The sequence below is a fragment of the Hibiscus syriacus genome, unplaced genomic scaffold (assembly GCF_006381635.1).
Source record: "Hibiscus syriacus cultivar Baekdansim isolate YM2019G1 unplaced genomic scaffold, ASM638163v2 tig00110474_pilon, whole genome shotgun sequence".
Lineage (NCBI taxonomy): Eukaryota > Viridiplantae > Streptophyta > Magnoliopsida > Malvales > Malvaceae > Hibiscus > Hibiscus syriacus.
This window is the reverse complement of record NW_024062753.1, coordinates 747790-768274: the sequence shown is the minus strand read 5'-3', so window position 1 is coordinate 768274 and position 20485 is coordinate 747790. Positions and strand designations below refer to the sequence as shown.

General features: G+C 35.7%; 2 protein-coding genes across 3 annotated transcripts; both read left to right on the top strand.

The window, feature by feature from the left end:
• Positions 1–892: 892 nt before the first annotated feature.
• LOC120128179 (glutamate--tRNA ligase, chloroplastic/mitochondrial-like) lies at positions 893–5701 on the top strand. 2 transcript variants are annotated; one of them, XM_039145927.1, is made up of 13 exons: positions 894–1137; positions 1237–1355; positions 1498–1619; positions 1844–2026; positions 2221–2339; positions 2435–2483; positions 2610–2711; positions 2849–2951; positions 3157–3220; positions 4119–4233; positions 4323–4423; positions 4721–4877; positions 5264–5701. In XM_039145927.1, the coding sequence occupies exons 1-13, from the start codon at positions 920–922 to the stop codon at positions 5492–5494; spliced, it is 1683 nt and encodes a 560-aa protein (XP_039001858.1). In that variant the 5' UTR covers positions 894–919; the 3' UTR covers positions 5495–5701. The 2 variants fall into 2 exon arrangements, with proteins under 2 accessions (XP_039001859.1, XP_039001858.1); XM_039145928.1 differs by lacking the exon at positions 2610–2711 and having other exon boundaries at positions 893–1137.
• Positions 5702–8976: 3275 nt separating this feature from the next.
• On the top strand, positions 8977–11848 carry LOC120128061 (3-hydroxy-3-methylglutaryl-coenzyme A reductase 1-like). The gene is made up of 4 exons (XM_039145844.1): positions 8977–10099; positions 10204–10385; positions 10480–10826; positions 11404–11848. Exons 1-4 carry the CDS (start codon positions 9111–9113, stop codon positions 11647–11649), a joined length of 1764 nt encoding a protein of 587 aa, XP_039001775.1. The 5' UTR covers positions 8977–9110; the 3' UTR covers positions 11650–11848.
• Positions 11849–20485: the final 8637 nt, after the last annotated feature.

Below are 20485 nucleotides of genomic sequence, written 5' to 3'. Positions count from 1 at the left end.
TTGATAATACTTAAAAGGTGATTTTAAATTACTTACGTCTATTTTTTTTTACTTAAAAATTAAAAGAAAAAAAAAACAAGAATATAACATATAGAAAATAAAATAAAAATATATCACATATTACGGATTGATTGAATAATTAATTTAAACATACATAACAAACAAAACCAAAAAGAAAACAAAATACTTACTTTAATAAAAAAAACCAAATGTCTAAAATAAAAATATGATTTAATTCAAATAGTTATTTTTTTAAATAAATCTTATTTAAATAACTCACAAGTATAATAAATTTTTTTACTATTATTCTTATAATTAAGAATTTTCTGAATAAACTTTTTACTATTAAATTTAAAGCCTAAAACTTAAGCAAGGGAATCGTTGACGGTAAGTATAGTGAATAGGTGGACGGTCATGCTCAATTGCTCATGGATTCATGGTGTACATATATTTTTCTTTCAAATGAAAAAACATTAGATCAAATTCTTCTATTAGTCCCTATACCATGTGTAATTTATTGATTTAATTTCTATAATCTGATTTGATGGTTTATGTACTTCTCAAAATATGAATTTTTATCTTAAACAAAAAATAGTAATAAGTCTTATAATTTATCATATTATTTATGTATCAGTAGATTCGGTCTGAAAATTCATATTTTAAAATTATAAACTATTAAATTGAGCAAATTAAACTATAGAGACTAAATTTATACATTTTGTAATAATATAGGGACTAATAATATAATTTTACCAAATTGTAATTCATCCGCTTACTTCATCGTAGCCGTTCATCTCTTCGAAAGAGACTTAAACCAACGGCTGAAACTGTAAGCCTGTAAATGTCGGCCTAATTATACATATCAGTCTCCTATCCCCTCCTATCCCGGTATCTTCAACTCCATTTTGTCGTTTCAAAAATGGCGGCACTCGTTGCTGGGACGCCATGGATGAGAATCAGAGTAATTCCTGAACTCGCTCCTCCGCTTATTTTCCGGCGCCATTTCCGTAGAAATTTCTCCGTACGCGCTTCAGTTGACAGCAATGCACCGGTCAGAGTCCGTTTTGCTCCTTCTCCGACCGGCAATCTCCACGTCGGCGGCGCTCGAACTGCTCTCTTCAACTACTTATTCGCTAGGTTTTCTCTCTCTTTTTTTACATCTTGTACGTTGTTTTCCTGTTTCGAACTTTGTCGAATTTTGATGATTTTCTCTTTTCTGCTCTTTTTTTTCTTTAGATCGAAGGGAGGAAAATTTGTGCTGAGAATCGAGGATACTGATTTGGAGAGGTCGACGCGAGAATCGGAGGAGGCTGTGCTTCGAGATTTAGCTTGGCTTGGTCTTGATTGGGATGAAGGTTCTGTTTATATGCCGTTATCATTGTCTTTCTGTTTTAGTTAATTTGGTTTGAAATTTATTACATCAGTTTTACATGTACGGTTCCATTGTGTTGTCACTTTTAGCATTAATTGATCTTGATTCTATCACTTGCCGTGTAGGCCCTGGCGTTGGCGGGGACTATGGTCCTTATCGACAATCCGAGAGAAATTCTATGTATAAACAATATGCTGAGAAGCTCTTAGAATCCGGTCAGGTTTATCGTTGCTTTTGTTCCAATGAGGTAATTGATTTCAAGACGTTTCAAATGTGGGATATTTGTACTTTTGAATTACAATTTGTGTCCTTGGTTTCGTCCGAATGCCTCTAGGAATTGGGAGAACACTATTCCCTTGGAGACAGAAGTGTAAATTTTGTGTCTCACAGAACATAACTTTTAATTCAAGTGAAGTATGCCGAAGTATGCTCAGATTTTAACATTTGACTAATAAGATCTTAATTCTATAGGAACTTGAGAAAATGAAGGAAATTGCAGAGCTAAAGAAACTTCCTCCGGTATACTCGGGGAAGTGGGCCACTGCAACAGATGAAAAAGTACAAGAAGAGCTATCAAAGGGAACCCCATATACATATCGATTTCGTGTTCCAAAGGAAGGGAGCTTGAAAATCAATGACCTTATCCGAGGCAAAGTAAGTTCAATTGATTGAACAATTTATCCCCTAATAGCCTTGTGATCAGCAAATTGCAATTTTTTGTCTATTGATTTGAGGATTTTTTGTGTAAAGCGTCATTATCTTTAAGTTTCAGTGGTCCCTCAACAACAGAATGTAGATAACTGTAATTTACTTTTGTAGGCACTAATTTGTTTGATAGTATCATGAAGGTTAGCTGGAAATTGGACACACTTGGGGATTTTGTTATAATGAGGAGCAATGGTCAACCTGTTTACAACTTTTGTGTTACTGTTGATGATGCTACCATGGCTATTTCACATGTTATACGGTAATTGAGAGTATAATTGTTTATCTTTTTGCTACATCTAATATACGTTTTGTTTGTACATTTTTGGTCCTTTGTTCTCACACTATACATTTCAGAGCAGAAGAGCATTTACCTAATACTCTAAGACAAGCCTTAATATACAAGGTAATGTTAAAAGGCTTCAATTATTTATTTACTTTTTTTAATATTTAGTGGCTTTTAGAGTTTCTGGTTTCTTTTCACCAATATAAGGAAGCTAATCTTTGAATTGGAAAAAAAAAATTGCTACAGGCCCTGGGATTCCCCATGCCTTCCTTTGCCCATGTTTCTTTGATTCTTGCACCTGATAGGAGCAAATTGTCAAAACGCCATGGTGCAACTTCAGTTGGTCAGGTAGTTATCTTCATTCTACTTTGTTTCATGGAAAATGTTGCAAAATAATTGTATTATCTCCTTGGTTTACATGGGGTCTACAGTATCTTTTCAATTGAGGATTAAAAGTTTCCATGTTAACAATAATGCTGTTCCAGTATAGAGATATGGGGTATCTGCCTCAGGCAATGGTGAATTACTTGGCACTTCTAGGTTGGGGTGATGGAACGGAAAATGAATTTTTCACCATTGATCAACTTGGTTAGTTTTCCCTTTGACTTGATTTGATCCATGTGCCTCTCTATTTCTAAGCCCTAACCAGCCTGCTATTCCTCCTCCCCTCTGTGAAAAAGAGTGTAAGAAATAGAATGAGGAAAGTGAAATTATTATCCAGCTTTGACAGAATATTTGGATGATTTCAATTTGACTAATTGTCAATTCAATCTTGTTTTCATGCAATTCACAGTTGAAAAATTCTCGATTGGTCGTGTAAACAAAAGTGGTGCTGTTTTTGACTCTACCAAATTAAGGTGACTTTTCTATGCTTTGATACTGTAGGCATTATGGTTATATTTGTCTTGTACCACTGATATGCATTGGTCTTGTAATTTGAGGAAGGGACATCGGCACCTATTATTTTTTTGATAGGTTTGGTGGTTTTTAGTAGGGGCGAGCAACAGAACTGAATAAACCGAAAACCGACCCTAACTGTAGTGTTTGGACCTATTATGGAATACAAGTTTAAAAACTGTGGATACCCGATCCGAAATCTATTTTTTATTCAATTTCTAATTAATTTAAAATCTTTTATAGTGTAAAAATAAATATTTTATATTTAGAATAGAGAAAATAACTTTAAAAATACTAATTGATTGTTTTTATTGTCTTAAAATTTTAATTCATTTAGAAATATTTATAAAAATAACTATGGAACTTTATCAATTAATGTCGAAAAATCATAACAAAGCCATTTTTTTCAAAATAAAGTCTAAAAAGTCTAAACATAAAATCAATATAGAAAAATCAAGAACCAAACCAAATTATCATGGACAGTTCGAAAAAATTCAAAAAATCAACCAAACTGAACCGACCCCACCCTTAGTTTTTAGGGTGGTTACTTGCTTCTTTATGTAGCATGCTGTGGGAATTGGGATATAGACAAAGGAGCTTGTAGTTGAATGGCTGCCCTATGTGTTCCTATATCAGTTTATATTATCATGCTCTGCTTGTATGTTTTAAAGAAAATAGTAGACAATATAGTGATTCACATGGACTTATCGCTGAATATGATTATGAATATTGCAATTTTCTATGACATTAATTTACAGCACTATAGAAGACCTAAAACTGAAATTATATATCTCTTGTCTGCTAAAAGTTGCTACGTTTATATGCTTTTCTAATTTGTTTCTTCCTTGTGAGTTAAAGGTGGATGAATGGTCAGCACTTAAGAGCACTTCCCTCTGAGGAGTTGTCCAAGCTTATCGGTGAGCGCTGGAATAGTACTGGTCTTCTCACAGAATCAGAAGGGCCATTTATAGATGTAAGTTTTTTTTCTTTGACGTATTTTGAAAGTATTCTATATTTTCACAAGATTGTGCTAAATAGTGGTACATAAATATGTCCAAACAGGAGGCGGTTCAGCTGCTTAAGGATGGGATTGACTTGGTAACAGATTCAGATACAGCACTCTCAAACCTGCTGTCTTACCCATTGCGTGATACCTTGACAAGGTGATTATTGAATTCTTGCCCTTATGTTTTGGTCTTTATTTATTTTCTAACTTTGGTAATATATTGCTCCGACTCTTCATTTTACTTGAAGTACCCTTCCAATATATGGAAAAACTTAAGAAATACATACCCGAGTTAGACACATGCCTGTGTACAATAATCACACTTAAGTCTGAGTGACAGAGATAATATCCTCAGATTTCTTGTTACTATAACCTACAAGACATCTAGAGCTCGGGTTATGTCAACAAATCCTAGATCCTATCATTATGTCGTTTATGTTTGTGTTCTCTGCAGTTCTGAAGGTAAACCTGCTGTTGAAGATAAACTTTCTGAGATTTCTGCCTCCCTCTTAGCTGCCTATGATAGTGGTGAACTCTTTGGTGCATTGGAAGAAGGCCATGCTGGCTGGCAGAAGTGGGTGAAGGGCTTTGGAAAAACTCTGAAGCGCAAGGTGAGCTTCTAATCTTATTCATTGCCTTTTACAGGGTCCTGATTTTTCCTTTCCTCGGCCTAGCTGAGAAGCTCAAGCTCAATTCGAAATAAAGATCGAACTGGTCAAGCTCAGTCGATTACCTGGTAAAAAATGAGCTTGCTTCCCACAGCCCAACGAAAACTAATAAGCTTTATTAGACTCATATACAAGTTACTAAAGTATCAGGATACTTGAATCTGGTGCACTCGAGCTGCTCTTGACAATGACTAGTGGGATTTGCGTTTTTTTTCAAGCTGAACTCAAATAGTTTGTGATTACAGATGACTCATTTACCTTCGTACTTGAACTGATAATCCATGCATGGTACAAACCATACATGTCTGATGCTATAACTCTTATGGCAGGGGAAGTCGCTGTTCATGCCCCTGAGGGTGTTACTAACAGGAAAACTCCATGGCCCTGACATGGGTTCTAGTGTAATCCTGATCTATAAAGCCGGAAACCATGGCATTGTTGCTCCTCAAGCTGGGTTTGTGACCTTGAAAGAAAGGTTCGAAATGTTGAGACAACTTGACTGGGAAGCACTTAAGCAGGATCACCCTGCTTTGGAGTCTGCGGCTTCAGTATCGAATTAAAAAAAATGGAAGATATTTTGCAGTATAATAATTGCTTATCTTTTTGCCTTGTCTAAGGCTCTAAGCCATTGATGGGATGTAGTTTAGTGTCATAATGGTTTGATGTTTATGAATGAGATGAATATTTAGTGTTTAAACTTTGATACCTTTGAATCATGGGGTGAGGCTTTTGTTACAATATATTGAAAATTTTCAGTGCTGCTCGGATTTAACCTTCCTTTGGGAATATTATGGTATTTTTCTATGGAGTAATCTGGGAGTGTAGTCGAGTTGACTAGTGAAAGTTCTATTAATCCTTGTATTGAGAGGTTAATTCAGGTAAACATTGTGAAACTTCTTTTTTTTGTTGGGAAAAGTAGAGATGTCTGGAGAGTATTCAGGGAAATAGGATAAGATTTATAATGTTTGTCAATATCGTCTCTAGATGAAATGATTTTGGTCGGAATCTTGCGCGGTGACTGATGATTTTGGTCGGAATTTTGTTATTATTTTTTAATATGATCATTTTAAATTATTATAATCTAATTATTTTATTTTTATATCATATGGGTTACAATTAAAATTTTCAAATTTAAAGAACACAATAATTAAAGTATATGGACTAAATTTGCAATTTGCATATAATACAAAAATTAATAAAAAGAATTCGTTTTCAAAATTCAATCTTTAATTTGAATCAATTATGCTCGTTTACAAGTATATATATATAGTCGAGCTCGAATACAAATCAACACTGTGTGAACACTGTATTTGTTACCAAACACAGAGATAGTGATAGGGCAATGCATGTGAGACTTCCAAACTTGGGAACAGAACCAGTGCAATGTATATGAATGACACAGACATGTTTGGTTAAAACATCAATAATGAAAGAAACACGACGTTCGTATGGCATGTTTGACCCACGTCTCCAATTTGATAGGATATTGTAATTTGTGGTGTAAAATAAAAGCAAGAATCGTATAGAATCACAATTTGACATATCTAACATAGGCATATAGACTTTTCACACTCCCTCCTTTTATCTTTTTTCTACTCTTAGAATTCGATCATTCTTCTTACCAAACAAGTTATTAATTGCCTAAAGGGTTCTGAGAAGCTACTATTTGTAACTAATATTATATGTAGATAAAATAACTTCAGTGACCAAAAATGCCTTATAATATACGATTTTAACAAATTTTTTTTGGATTTATCAAAATGACCAACTAAATCGTAATGCGATCGATAATTCGCAACGCGATTTCCGGTATCGCAAATTAGTTTCCAGATTCGCACGCGATTCTGACTATCGCATTGCGATTTTCCAAATTCGGGTTGCGATTTTCCGACTATCGCAATGCGAATATGTAAATCGCAATGCGATTATGACTATCGCAACACTGAATTTCAAATTCGCAACAGATTTTAGTTTCGCAACACAAATGTTTTGGGTATATAACTACGCAGCAGAAGCAACTCATAACCTAAATCCCTAAATCGCAACTCATTACATCTCCATCTATCACTCTCTCCAGCGACATCCGTTCCTATATCCAACGACATCCTTCCCCATCCGGCAACAGGTTTTAGTTCCGCAGCTCGTTTGTTTAGTAAATTAATTTACAATAATAAAATCATCTAATGTTGATCATGTTTGGATATATTTGTGTTTTGGAGGGTCATGGGAGAATGTTTATGGTGTTTTACAATATATGCATTTACCCATGAATCTTCAACTAAAATTGTCATTAAAAAATTTAACTTATGAAACTCTAAAGTTACGTGTTGCAAATAAATTGAATTTAGAGCCTTAAGTGGATTTAAGTTATATCAGAGAAAAGGTAAAGTTCAATGGGATAATACCCCTAGAGGCCCTTCTAGTACCACACCTAATCTAATGAAAACTTCAATACGTAAGTTGTGGGTGCACGTAAGACGCGTCATACTTTTAATGAGATAATTGAAGTTCAAATTTTAAAAATAATACAGTCGTGAAAGATAGTTTCAAACCTTAAACATAAATCTTACAATCGAGAAAAATAAAGGGAAGATCAGACTCGTGATCCTATTTTAAAATTAAAATAAAATACCAACAAAAGAAAGTTTAACATTCACACCTCAATGGTATTACAACTCTTTCTGCATAATTGTCCATGCTAAATATTAATATTATTTGTCTGAATTAAAGAGAGAGCAATCCCAATACCACATGACAATCTTTTTTTTTCTCATAAGAATGATTAAAACAAATTTGAGAAAGTTATCAACTTTAAAATATGTTTTGTTTTAATTGAATTTGTATAATATTTTATTTTAATTTAGATATTATATAATTCAAAAAATAATTACATCACATCAAAATATATCATTTTCTTAAATCATGTCACCCAATTCTTAAGAGTTTGAATTCTATTAGATAACCATTAACTTTTTCATCACCCAATTTTTAAATTAAAAAAATGTTATTATCATTTCGTACCATTTACCCAATTTCATTTCTTTGCCCTCACGGTTCACGGTTCACACACCCTTTATGTTAAGGACATTAACTCCCACTAGGAAACAATTTACTTAAGGGAAGATTTGATGTCACCCTAGCTATTAGAGGTCTTGTTTGGAATATGAAATAATATTTACAAATTACCATATGTAAGTGAGATACGTGGACTTGACCCCCTGCATTCTTGTTTATCTTTTATGGTATTGGAATTTGGTCATTTTCTTACCAAACAAACTACCAACTCAGTAAAGAGTAATTACACTTGTCTAATGCAAACTTCACCGTGCAAGGTGAATACGAGCTATTGAAAATTATAAGGGGAATTTTTTAAAAATGGAAATGTTTGATTCAATTTATTAATGTAGTTATAGTGAAATTATTTATTTCAATGATAAAGTTGATGAAAACATGTTATTTAGCGTAAATAAACTTTTAATACTTTATAATGAAGTTAAGGATATGTTTTATTATTATACATATACGTTTTGAATTCTGGTTAAAGTGTTAACAAAATATTTTAACTACCAATAATTAATTAATTTAACGAGATAAGATGTTAGATTTTATATGTTTTATTACTTTACAATTGTTTAGAATTTTATTATAAATTTATGTATTATAATTTTTCTTATTATTTTATGATGATTCAATCGTAATTATTTTATAATATATAAAAATTAATATTATAAGTAATATTATCTGGAGGCGTATTAAAAATAATAAAATTTATTAGATTAACAAAAAAAAAGAGAATATTAAATATTTAACTAAAAAAATGTTATTGTTTCAAACAACCAAAATAAACCATGCACTTACAAAAAGACAGCCTTAAAACTCTTTTGAGTCATCTCTTTGTTCAGTCTACAGCTGTAACACGTGCCAACACTCTGTCTCTTCAATCACGAGCCATTTCTACCCTCATCACTTGCTCCCACTCCATTTCGCTTCACCGCTTGACACGTGTATCCCCGAACAAACGCTATAAAAAAGGTTTCCTTCCCCTAACTTGGTTCTTCCTCAGAACGTACCGGAACTGTCTCCCACCCTCTCGTTTTCATTTCCCTATTTTATGCTCTCATACCCCGCCGCGCGATCCTCCGTCGGCTTCCTTAACCACCGCCATCCCCGCCTAATATGGAGAGCCACCACCGGAGATCTAATGCCAGTTCCGTTCGATCTCACAAGCCGACGAGACCAATTGCTTTGGAAGACGATTCCACCAAAGCTTCGGACGCATTGCCGCTCCCTTTGTATCTGACGAATGCGGTGTTCTTCACACTATTCTTCTCGGCTGTTTATTTTCTTCTCTGCCGTTGGCGGGAAAAGATCCGGAGTTCGACGCCTCTCCACGTCGTCACATTTTCTGAGATCGGCGCGATTCTGGCCTCCGTCGCGTCCTTTATTTATCTCTTGGGATTCTTCGGGATTGACTTTGTTCAGTCTTTGGTTCTCCGGCCATCGGCTGACGTTTGGGCTTCCGAGGAGGATGAAGTGGGAAATGAGGTTTTGATTCGGAATGAGGATACCCGTAAAGTCCCTTGCGGCCAAGCACTTGATCGCTCGCTTCGGTCTTTGCCTCCTTCGGTACCGATTGTAACCGCCGAAAAAGTGTACGATGAAATGCCTGTGACAGTAATGACTGAGGAAGACGAAGAAATAATTAGATCCGTTGTGACTGGAATAACACCTTCGTATTCTTTGGAATCTAAGTTAGGTTATTGCAAGAGAGCGGCTGCGATCAGGCGTGAGGCTTTGCAGAGATTGACGGGAAAATCATTGTTCGGATTACCCTTGGATGGATTTGATTACGAGTCGATATTGGGTCAGTGTTGTGAGATGCCGGTTGGGTACGTGCAGATTCCGGTGGGCATTGCTGGGCCTTTGTTGCTTAATGGAAGAGAGTATTCGGTTCCTATGGCAACCACGGAAGGGTGCTTGGTGGCTAGCACTAATAGGGGCTGTAAAGCTATTCACTTGTCTGGTGGAGCTACGAGTGTTCTTTTGAGAGATGGGATGACTAGAGCTCCTGTTGTGAGGTTCGGTACCGCAAAAAGAGCAGCTGATCTGAAGTTGTATTTGGAGGATCCTGAAAATTTCGAGACATTGGCTGTTGTTTTCAACAGGTTTATTCTAAATTGCTTTCAGATTCTGGATTTAATGATTTGAATTCAAGTTAATATTAGTGCTTGTTTGTTTAAGAGTTTGGGGTATTTTCGAGTGGTTACAGATCAAGCAGATTTGCTAGGCTTCAAGGCATAAAATGTGCAATTGTCGGGAAGAATCTGTATTTAAGATTCTCATGCTTTACCGGTGATGCTATGGGAATGAACATGGTTTCCAAGGGAGTTCAAAACGTTTTAGATTTCCTTCAATCCGATTTCCCTGACATGGATGTCATCGGCATCTCTGGTGTGTCTCATTTGCATGGATTTATATTTACTTTCTTCTTCATTTTCATTGTTGAGACAAGGTCGTTGAATTTATGGATTTATGATTGATATAGGAAACTTCTGTTCCGACAAAAAGCCTGCCGCTGTAAATTGGATTGAAGGGCGAGGCAAGTCGGTCGTCTGCGAGGCCATTATTAAGGATGATGTAGTAAGGAAGGTCTTGAAGACGAGTGTGGAATCTCTTGTGGAGCTTAACATGCTTAAGAACCTTACTGGTTCTGCCATGGCTGGAGCTCTGGGTGGATTTAATGCTCATGCTAGTAACATTGTCTCTGCTGTCTTTATTGCTACTGGCCAAGATCCGGCTCAAAATGTCGAGAGCTCTCATTGCATCACCATGATGGAAGCTGTTAATGATGGCAAGGACCTTCACGTCTCTGTCACAATGCCTTCCATTGAGGTAACAATATAATGATTTGCTATCTGGTTAAGTATTTTTCACTACCAAAATTATCTTGCTGAATCAAATTGTGTTAAATCCTGCTCCATGACTATGTGTCATAGAAACCTGGAAAAAGAAAGAACACTATGGAATCATATAAACTTGGAAAAAAAGTTAAAAGACTCTTGTATTGGATACATACTTATGCGGCACTTACCCTAAATTGAGTAGCATAAGTTAAAACATTACGGGATCGTAGAAATTTGGGAAAAAGTGAGAAGATGCTTGTATTGGATGCGGCACATGTACCCGAAACATAAGTTATAACACCATGGTTTCATAGAAACTTGGAAAAAAAGTTAGAAGATACTTGGATTGGATACTGGCACTTGCATCCGAAATTGAGTAACAGTTAGAACACTATGGGATAATAGAAACTTGGAAAAATGTGGAAGATACTCGTATATAGAATACATATATATACTGGCACGTGCACACAATAAGTTAGAACACTATGGGATCATAGAAACCTGGAAAAAAGTGGAAGATACTCGTATGTAGGATACATGTCGATGATGTATGATTTATCTTTTAGGTTGGCACTGTTGGTGGTGGAACTCAGCTTGCATCACAGTCTGCCTGTTTGAACCTTCTCGGTGTGAAGGGTGCAAGCAAAGAATCCCCCGGAGCAAATTCGAGACTGCTTGCTAGCATCGTAGCTGGTGCCGTCCTCGCTGGTGAGCTGTCGCTGATGTCGGCACTTGCTGCAGGTCAACTAGTGAACAGCCATATGAAATACAACAGGTCGAGCAAGGATGTTTCCAAGGCTGCTTCTTCCTAGAAAAGCCTGAAAAATTTGGTGTGAAGTTGAAGGTTGGAGGAGACATCATCGCCTCTTTGTAATAAGCTTTGAAGTAGAGAGTTGCGTCTATTTTGTAATTTACTTTATCTTCTTTTTCTTAACTAAGCCGATGTAATCTGAGTTATGAGATTTGTGTAAAATGATAGGATTGTTTAATTAACCTTTTCCCAATTCATCGATTCTACATCTCTTCGACTTAAACATCGAATTGTTTTAATACGTTTATTACATTTGAGTAGTTTTAAAATTAAAATAAATAGAATAATTATTTTTATCTTTAATTTTGAAAAAAATAAAATTTTAATGATCATTTATAATTTCAAGTTGATTTGTTTGTGCTCTAACTGATATTCAAGGTTACACGTAGCTTTTAATATTTATTACTTTTACGCAAACACTTAATTAGACTTCAACTATTATTTTAAGAGAAAATAACTTCAATGATAAAAAATATCTTATAATATACGAATTTAATTAATTTTTTTTAAATTTGTCAAAATGACCAACAAATTCGCAATCTAGTTTTCAATTTCGCAACGTGAATTTGTAAATCGCATTGCAATTTTCTAAATTCGTAACGCGATAGTCAAATTCTCAAAGCAATAGTCAAATTCGCAACGCGAAAGTCAAATGTTTTTATGCGAAACACAATATTAATTTCGCAACACAAATGTAAACAGTATTCTCGCAAATCATCTCTAACCTAAAACCCTAAAGCACAACTCAATCTCATCTCCATCTCTCACTCTCTACGGCGACATCCGTCCCCATCTCCGACGAAATCCGTCCTCATTTCCGACGAAATCTGTCTATCTCCATCTCTCAGATCAACCCTCACAACCATTCACGGTCAGAAATGGAAAATCAACCACCGAGGGTTAGTTTTTTTAATATATTATTTTTTATTTTGAAATTTTTGTATTATTATTATATTAACCATTTCACTGAGATTGTTAAATTCATTCGGCTGCTGCCAATACTACTAAACTGTTTAGTCTTTAACCCTGTGAAGTTAGTATTTGTCTTTGTTTTGTCTTTTTGTTGAAGAAACCCTAAATCGCAACACCAAATTCGCAATGCGAAACTAAAATCGCGTTGCGATTTTCATTTTCGCGTTGCGAATTTAAGTTTCAGAAACTTCTTTTATTCGCCAAATTGAAACTTGAATGAATTGTATTACTTCAACCAAAAAACAAAGACAAATACTAACTTCACAGTGTTGCTAATTTAAGTTTCAAGAATAAACTACTACTCTTTATGTTGTCATTGAACCTACACTAAACCTATATGTTGTCCTTTTAAATGTTTATATAAGTGCTTACTTCTTGAATGTTATCTGATGCATTTTGTGAACTATGATGGAATAATGACTTGGGTAAATACCGTGCTAGTTTGAAACATATTTGGCTTTGTTTTTACTGTTTAATATCATGTATGTTTGTAGTGTATAGTTTGTAGTTTTTGGTATATCTAACTTGGTATGTTTATTGTTTTTGTAGAAATTTTTTTCGGCTTAATTGACCTTAAGGAATAAATTAAGCATAGCCACTAAAATTGCGTCGACGCTTACACCTCTACAAAGAAAATTGTTTGAGGATACTTGCTTCGGGCCATGGCTGAAAGTACAACATCCGGGTGGAGATGCTATGTTGACACATTTGTTTCTTTAGACCATGACTAACGATCTACCCGAGGGGGTACAACGTGGTGATGAAGAGATATGGTTTCATTTTCCTCCGGCACCGGCGTATACTTGTTTTGGGCGGGAGGAGTTTTGCTTAATCACGGTCTACGCTTCAGACACGATGATGTAGGTTGGTACACTAGTCATATCGCCCGCCCATCATGGTTATATCGGGTTTTTCTTGAGCTGGCAAAGTTGAAGCCGAGTATACATGTCAACAACTTGAAGAGATTATTTGATAAAGATGGTTTTACTCGGATGGATTACCTTGATGTTGTCCGAGTATGCCATTTACTACTTTTGCATGCCGACTTTTTAGGTAAAGAGGGCAGATAACCAATCTCCGAGGACCTAATATTATTGGTAGAGGACCTAAATGCATGGAACTTGTTTCCGTGGGGTTCATATATATGGAAAGCTACCTGGAAGAAGTTGTCGTCTGCCTTCGAGGACCGAAAAAGTTTGTGGGGCGATGGTTCTAAATACACTTTGGCAGGCTTTACTTGGGCTTTTAAGGTAAAAATTTATATATAATGTTTCCAAAATTATAATTAATTATTTAACAATTACTAATGTTTGTGTATTATATTGTTTGTAGATTTGGATATTTGAGGCTTTCCCCAGCATGCGGACATATGCGATAAAAAGATCAAATGATATTACTACGGCTATTACTTGGAAGAGGAAACGCATGCTGGATTGGGAAGACTTACTCCCATATACGACGATTAATGATGTAAGTTAACACACAAATACTACCATATATAAACAAGTTATTACTAGTACACGTTTAACTTTGTTTGAGCTTTTATATTGTTAGGAGACCAACTACCCTTTACAGAGGCTGACACCCTCAGATGCTGAGCTTGCCACTGATTGGTGGCAAGCTAGTAAGCGGTTTTTTGATGGGACGGATGATGAGCACCCCCCACTTCGAGAGCCATCACCCCATCGGGCCGATTCTATAGCTCGACACCCGGAGCCATCACCTGGTCGAGCCTATTCTCTACCTCCACCATCACCTATTCCATCACATCATCGAGCCTCTTCTCCACCATCACCTCATCATAGGCGACCGACAAAGAGGCTCCGTCTATCTCCATCTCCCTGTTCTCCACCTCCACGGGATGAGTTATGGGAATTACGTGATGAGGTCGGTGTTTTGTGTCATGAGGTCGGTACTTTACTTGAAGATAATGGTGCATGGCGTGATGAGGTTCGATCTTTACGTGGTGAGGTGGATTTTTTACGCGATGACAATGGTGCGCTACGCGATGAGGTATCTACCTTAAGTGATGAGGTTGCCGCTCTACGCGAGATTGGTTCATTGTTGCAGAATGAGGTTAATACTCTACGCAGTGAGGTAAATTTGTTTAATACTATACTAAAAATGCAAATAAATTTTTTTTGGCATTATTTATTTATTTATTTACTGATTTATATATTAATTTATTTTCAGCTGCCCGTTAAGGTAGATGCTTTACGTCGGGTTTTTTTGTACGACAGGGTTCACGCATCAGACGTTGTGCACGGGCCATTACGTCTCCGTTCACCCCACTAGTGCCAAGACTCCGTAAGAATAATCCTGATGTATCTATCATCATTCAAGAGGTGCCTCCTATCATTCAAGAGGCCCCTATCATCATCGAAGAAGCCCCTCCCACCGTTCAAGAGACCACTGTCATCGTTCAAGTGGTCCCGCCCGTCGTTCAAGAGCCCGATTCATTTGGTGTCATATGTCAACATATTGATAAACCACATCCCGTTCCCGATATAATGGATGCGTGTTAGCTTTCGCATGAGTTACCGGCCAGTACCATTCCTCAGCAGGAGATAGAAACATTACCGGATACAATTACGGATAATACCCTTTGGGCTAAGACCGCAGTTGATTTTTATCTACATGAGCGGAGCAAGGGGTGTTATTCTGACCTGTGCCAAATCGACGATGTTATTCATTTGTTTCTTGATCGGTCTTGGTGGGGTATTTTATTAGGCGTTGAAGATAATGAAGAAAAGAGGTATTCGATGGACTATTATGTCGACGTCTTTTCACGCAGCTCACTTGAAGGATCAGAGAGATGCTTCATATAAGTTGGCTAATGGAAAAGTTAAACTTTATCCTGCGTGGTGGAAGGTCGATAAGGTTAGTATTTTTTTTTGAATATTTTAAAGGTTTTCATAAATTTTATTTGATGTGCACAATTATTTATGATTGCAGGTGTTTATCCCTGTTTTAGAAAAGCGTCATTGGCTTCTCGTTGAGCTTCATCTCCCATCCTGAAGACAGTGGTATATGACAACATGTTGAATTACATACCATTGTCTGATTTGAGAGATATTATTACAAAGAGATGAAGCGATCATTTGACTAAATTCTTGAATGCGATTGATTATTGGACAAAATCTGGAAACAAGAAGCCAAAGAAGTTCAAAATTACAATGATCAGAGACGAGACTGCGCCACAACAAACACAGGGAGCCATAGAGGATTGTGGTCCTCTCGTATGCTTGTGCTTGGAACGTTTGACGACAGGAAGTATACAATATCTACCTCCCACAGATAGAGATAGAGCTGCAGTAGGCTTGTGGTTTTGGCATTATATGGCCAGATCGATATATTTGATACGCTGCCTACCTGCATCCGCGTGCTGCAAGTTGTACATAAACAATTGGTAAGTTTGAGCAAGTGTTGTTAACATATATACTCTTTAATTGGTTTGAAAATATTTGGTTAAGTACCTAGAATTCAGTAATTTGCTATTTGTTGGTTTTAGATGTGTAGAAAGTGTTGTTTGAGCAAATGTTTTGGTTTCTGCATGTTAATCCTGAAGTGAGCTGCGTGAAATGTATTTGTGCATAAACAACAGTCTAGGGTACACTTTTTTTCTTTGTTTAATTGAATTTTACATCGAAAGTTGATTTGTTACAATTGATGAGGAAATAAGATTTATTTTTTGATTAATTGATTTGTAAAAGTTGATTTGTTTAATTTGATTTGTAAATAAGAATTATTTTTTTGCTTGTTTAATTGATTTGTAAAAGTTGATTTGTTGTTTCAAAAAAATTCAATCTGCATTATGTTTGAAGGCAAAAAATACATGTTGAAGGTACAAATTCGCAACGTGAAAGTCAAATTCGCAACACGAAATAAGCGTTGCGATAGTCAAATTCGCAACGCGATTTTCGGTTTGCGAATTTGACTTTCGCGTTGATCGCAACATACAACATCAAGGTATATACAACATCAAACACATTCCAAGCTATAAATACAAGCTAAGGACACTTGAATAAGCAAGAGAACAACTATCCAAGCAATCAAACACGAGAAAATTCCAACATGATAACAACTGAACAGATCATATCAATGTTCAAACTCAAGTTACTAATGAATGTCTAACTGAAAATGTATGCATTCACACATAAAATACACATAATACAACGTTTGCATTTAAAAATCACCTAAGTTAATAAGTCCCAAAAGGTGAAGCCGGTTGTGATTGGGATTTTGATTTTGATTGCGATTTTGATTTCCTTTTGCTTGGCACCATATGAGCTTTGGATTTTGATGAGGATCCATTTTTTTGGTAGAAGAAAAGATGATTGTGATGACACTGGTGATCCACAGGTCAGCCTTGTATGAGCACTCTCCTTGCACCGACTACATGTCGATATCCTCTTCTCTTTACCCTTAGACGGTATACGATCGTGATTTTTTTGTCGTCCAGGTAGCCTGCTGTCCATGACTGGTGGCAAAACTGTTTGTAAATCATCTGGTATGTCCCACTCATAAGGATGTGGACATGGGTAGACAATCTTGGCATAAGTTGTCGATAAACTTCTGTAGTGTAACAATCCATAGCGTATGCACTTGAATCATCTTGGTTTAGATGAAGAGCAACTTTTATAACATGGTCACACGGATAACCAGATGTTTGCCATTTCTTACAACTACACGTCTTTGCATTTAGATCGATAAACCCATTTAAGTTATTATCCAATACTTCAAACAAAGTGTTTGAACATGGTTCAACTCTCCAGGACGTTGACTTCACAACACGTTTCGTTATCTTTTTTTTAGTCCATGGTGTAACCTGACGTTCCAATGTTCCTGTAAATTTAAATAAATAATACTTAGTAAAATATATGACAAGTTACGAATTTAAAGAAATAATACCTGCATGGTTTCTTTTTTTGTAGTACCACTGTTGAATAGAGGCTCGAAAAAACTCCATTAATACAGTAATGAGTAATTTCCGGGAATGACGACTTAGAGCGTTGATTGATTCTGCACTATTACATGTCATGAAACCATATCTTGCTCCAAGTTGATGTACTATTGACCATCTTTCAAACCCGACATCTTCTAGTGTTTGAGCACATTGAGGCAAAACATGTTTTAAACAATTTATATGCTTATTAAAATCCACTTCTCGATAAGCTTTTACAGCCTTCCAGTATATCCATTTGTGATTTTTTATACCAGTAGACCTTGATTTTAGATTTCTGTACAAATAAACACCACAAAGTCCATGAAAGCATCTGGGAAACACCTTCTAACAACGTTGTCAATTGAGTTTGCCCTATCGGATATGATTGTCAGATTGCTAATAGGATCTATGCAATCCCTAAGATGCCCCATAAACCATGTCCATGAATCAGAGGTTTCAGATTTGCCAACCCCGTAAGCTATTGGCAGTATCCCATTGTTAGCATCCATGGCTACTGCTAATAAGTTTACTCCAAGGTATCGACCTTTCAAATGTGCTCCATCAACTATAATAACTGGGCGCATGCAAGTAATAAACGAACGAATCTACAAAACCATATACACAAGAAATATAATCATTTAAATATGAAATGCATGCAACTAACAAAAATGAGTCAACAATATTATAATTATTTACTAACCGCATCACCAATGGTGATAAACAGCAACTCAAAGCGTCCATCTCTATCTGTTTTGATATGAGTTACCGACCCAGGATTTTTCAGCTTTAAATTGTGACAATAAGCCGACAGTTGGGCAAACGATGCTTCTGGCGACCCCCTCAACAATTCCAAGGCATAACATTTGGCTCTCCAAGCTTGAGAATATGAGATACTAATCTTGAACCGAGCATTCATGTCAGTCATAATTTCATGTCTCCGATATACCCTTCCATTCAAAAACATTAACTCAGCCAGAAAACCACCCAACACCTTTTTGTTTGTCTGTCTATGGTGAGGAAAAACTTGGGTTCTTGAACATGTATATTTATCAATAAAAGTCCTAACTTGAAACATTTCGCAATCTTTTATCCTCTTAGCAATCATACGCCACGTACAGTTTTTGCCAATCATACACCTTGTTTCGAAACGATCTTTGCTTGATTTGTTAACTCTTAGTTGATAGTCATCTTCTACACATTTCATATACAAAGCTATCTTCAAGTCTTCCTTTGTATCAAAACAATCATCTTTCTTGATACGAATAACTTTTGTGACTGATATCTTTACCAACTCTTCTTCCGGTATCTGAAGTAATTCTAACATATTCCAGTTATACTCCCGTGGCATTTTCTTCTTTTTCCTTTCTTCGGGGACTTCTTCTTCTTCTTCTCTATCTTCTTCAGGGTTATATGAATTACAGAATGGATGTTCAACATATTTATTCACAGTCGTAACTTCCTCCTCATTATCATCAACAACATCTTCCTCGGCAGCGGCTGTTTCATCATCAAAATTCAGATTTTGACCAATATCAAAATCATTACATGCAGGGTCTGTTTCTTCTTCCATCACATCATCAAAATCCGAGTATTGACCAAGATCAAAGTCCAGGTATTGAACAAGATCAAATTTTGAATACTGACTAGTACTCACAATTTTTTCTGTTGGCTCATAATCGTCTAACTGGTCAATACGAAAACCGAAATTTGGTGTTGAAAGTTGATTGGGATTTGGATTAGGAAAATGTTGTGGGGTTTGAGATTGTGTTTGATATTGTGTTTGGTATTAGAAATGTGGTGAAACAAAATTTGCTTGGTGATGAAATTATGGTGGAACCATTAAATTTTGGGTTGAAGAACTTAGTTGATTACTACCCGCTACTGACCCAACTTCACTACTTCTAGGTTCAACAACATATAATGTAACATCATCTTCTTGCGAAACACTAATGTAAGCAATGAATCGTTCAACATCTTCATTGTCGGTTAACATATAAACTTTACCTTTTCTCAGATAAGATAGGCTAAATCCACTTAGAGGCTCTAAATTCAATTTCTTTGCAACATGTAATATTAGAGTTTCATAAGTTAACTTTTTTAATGACAGTTTTAGTTGAAGATTCATGGGTAAAGGCACATATTGTAAAACACCATGAACATTCTCCCATGGCCCTCCAAAACACAAATCTATCCAAACATGATCAACATTAGATGATTTCATTCTGAAAATTATAAATTAATTTACTAAACAAACGAGCTATAAACTAGATATCATCACTAACTTAGAGAAAAACATACCTTTATTAAGTTGATAGTTGATAATTTGGGAGAGCAATCATTGAAAAATTATATAGAAATAAAATTATGTAAAAAAATAGAGATGGGGAAGGATGTCGTTGGATATAGGAACGGATGTCGTCGGAGAGAGTGATAGTTGGAGATGGAATAAGTTGCGATTTAGGGATTTAGGTTATGAGAAGCTGCTGGTGCGTTGTTATATACCCAAAACATTTGTGTTGCGAAACTAAAACCTGTTGCGAATTTGAAATTCAGTTGCGAATTTGAAATTCTGTTGCGAATTTGACTTTCGTGTTGCGAATTTGACTTTCGCGTTGAGAATTTGACTATCGCGTTGCGAATTTGGAAAATCGCAATGCGATTTACATATTCGCATTGCGAAATTGGAATTCGCGTTGCGAATTTGTTGGTCATTTTGGCAAATCCAAAAAAAGTTAGTTAAATTCGTATATTATAAGACATTTTTTGTCACTGTAGTTATTTTATATTATTTTAATTAGACCTCAACTATTATTTGGGCTCATTAAAATTTTAAAATATTTAAATTTAATTCGATATGTTCATGAGTAGTTTGAACTTGAATTGATCTAATTTAATTTTAATTATTTTTTATTTAAATCTC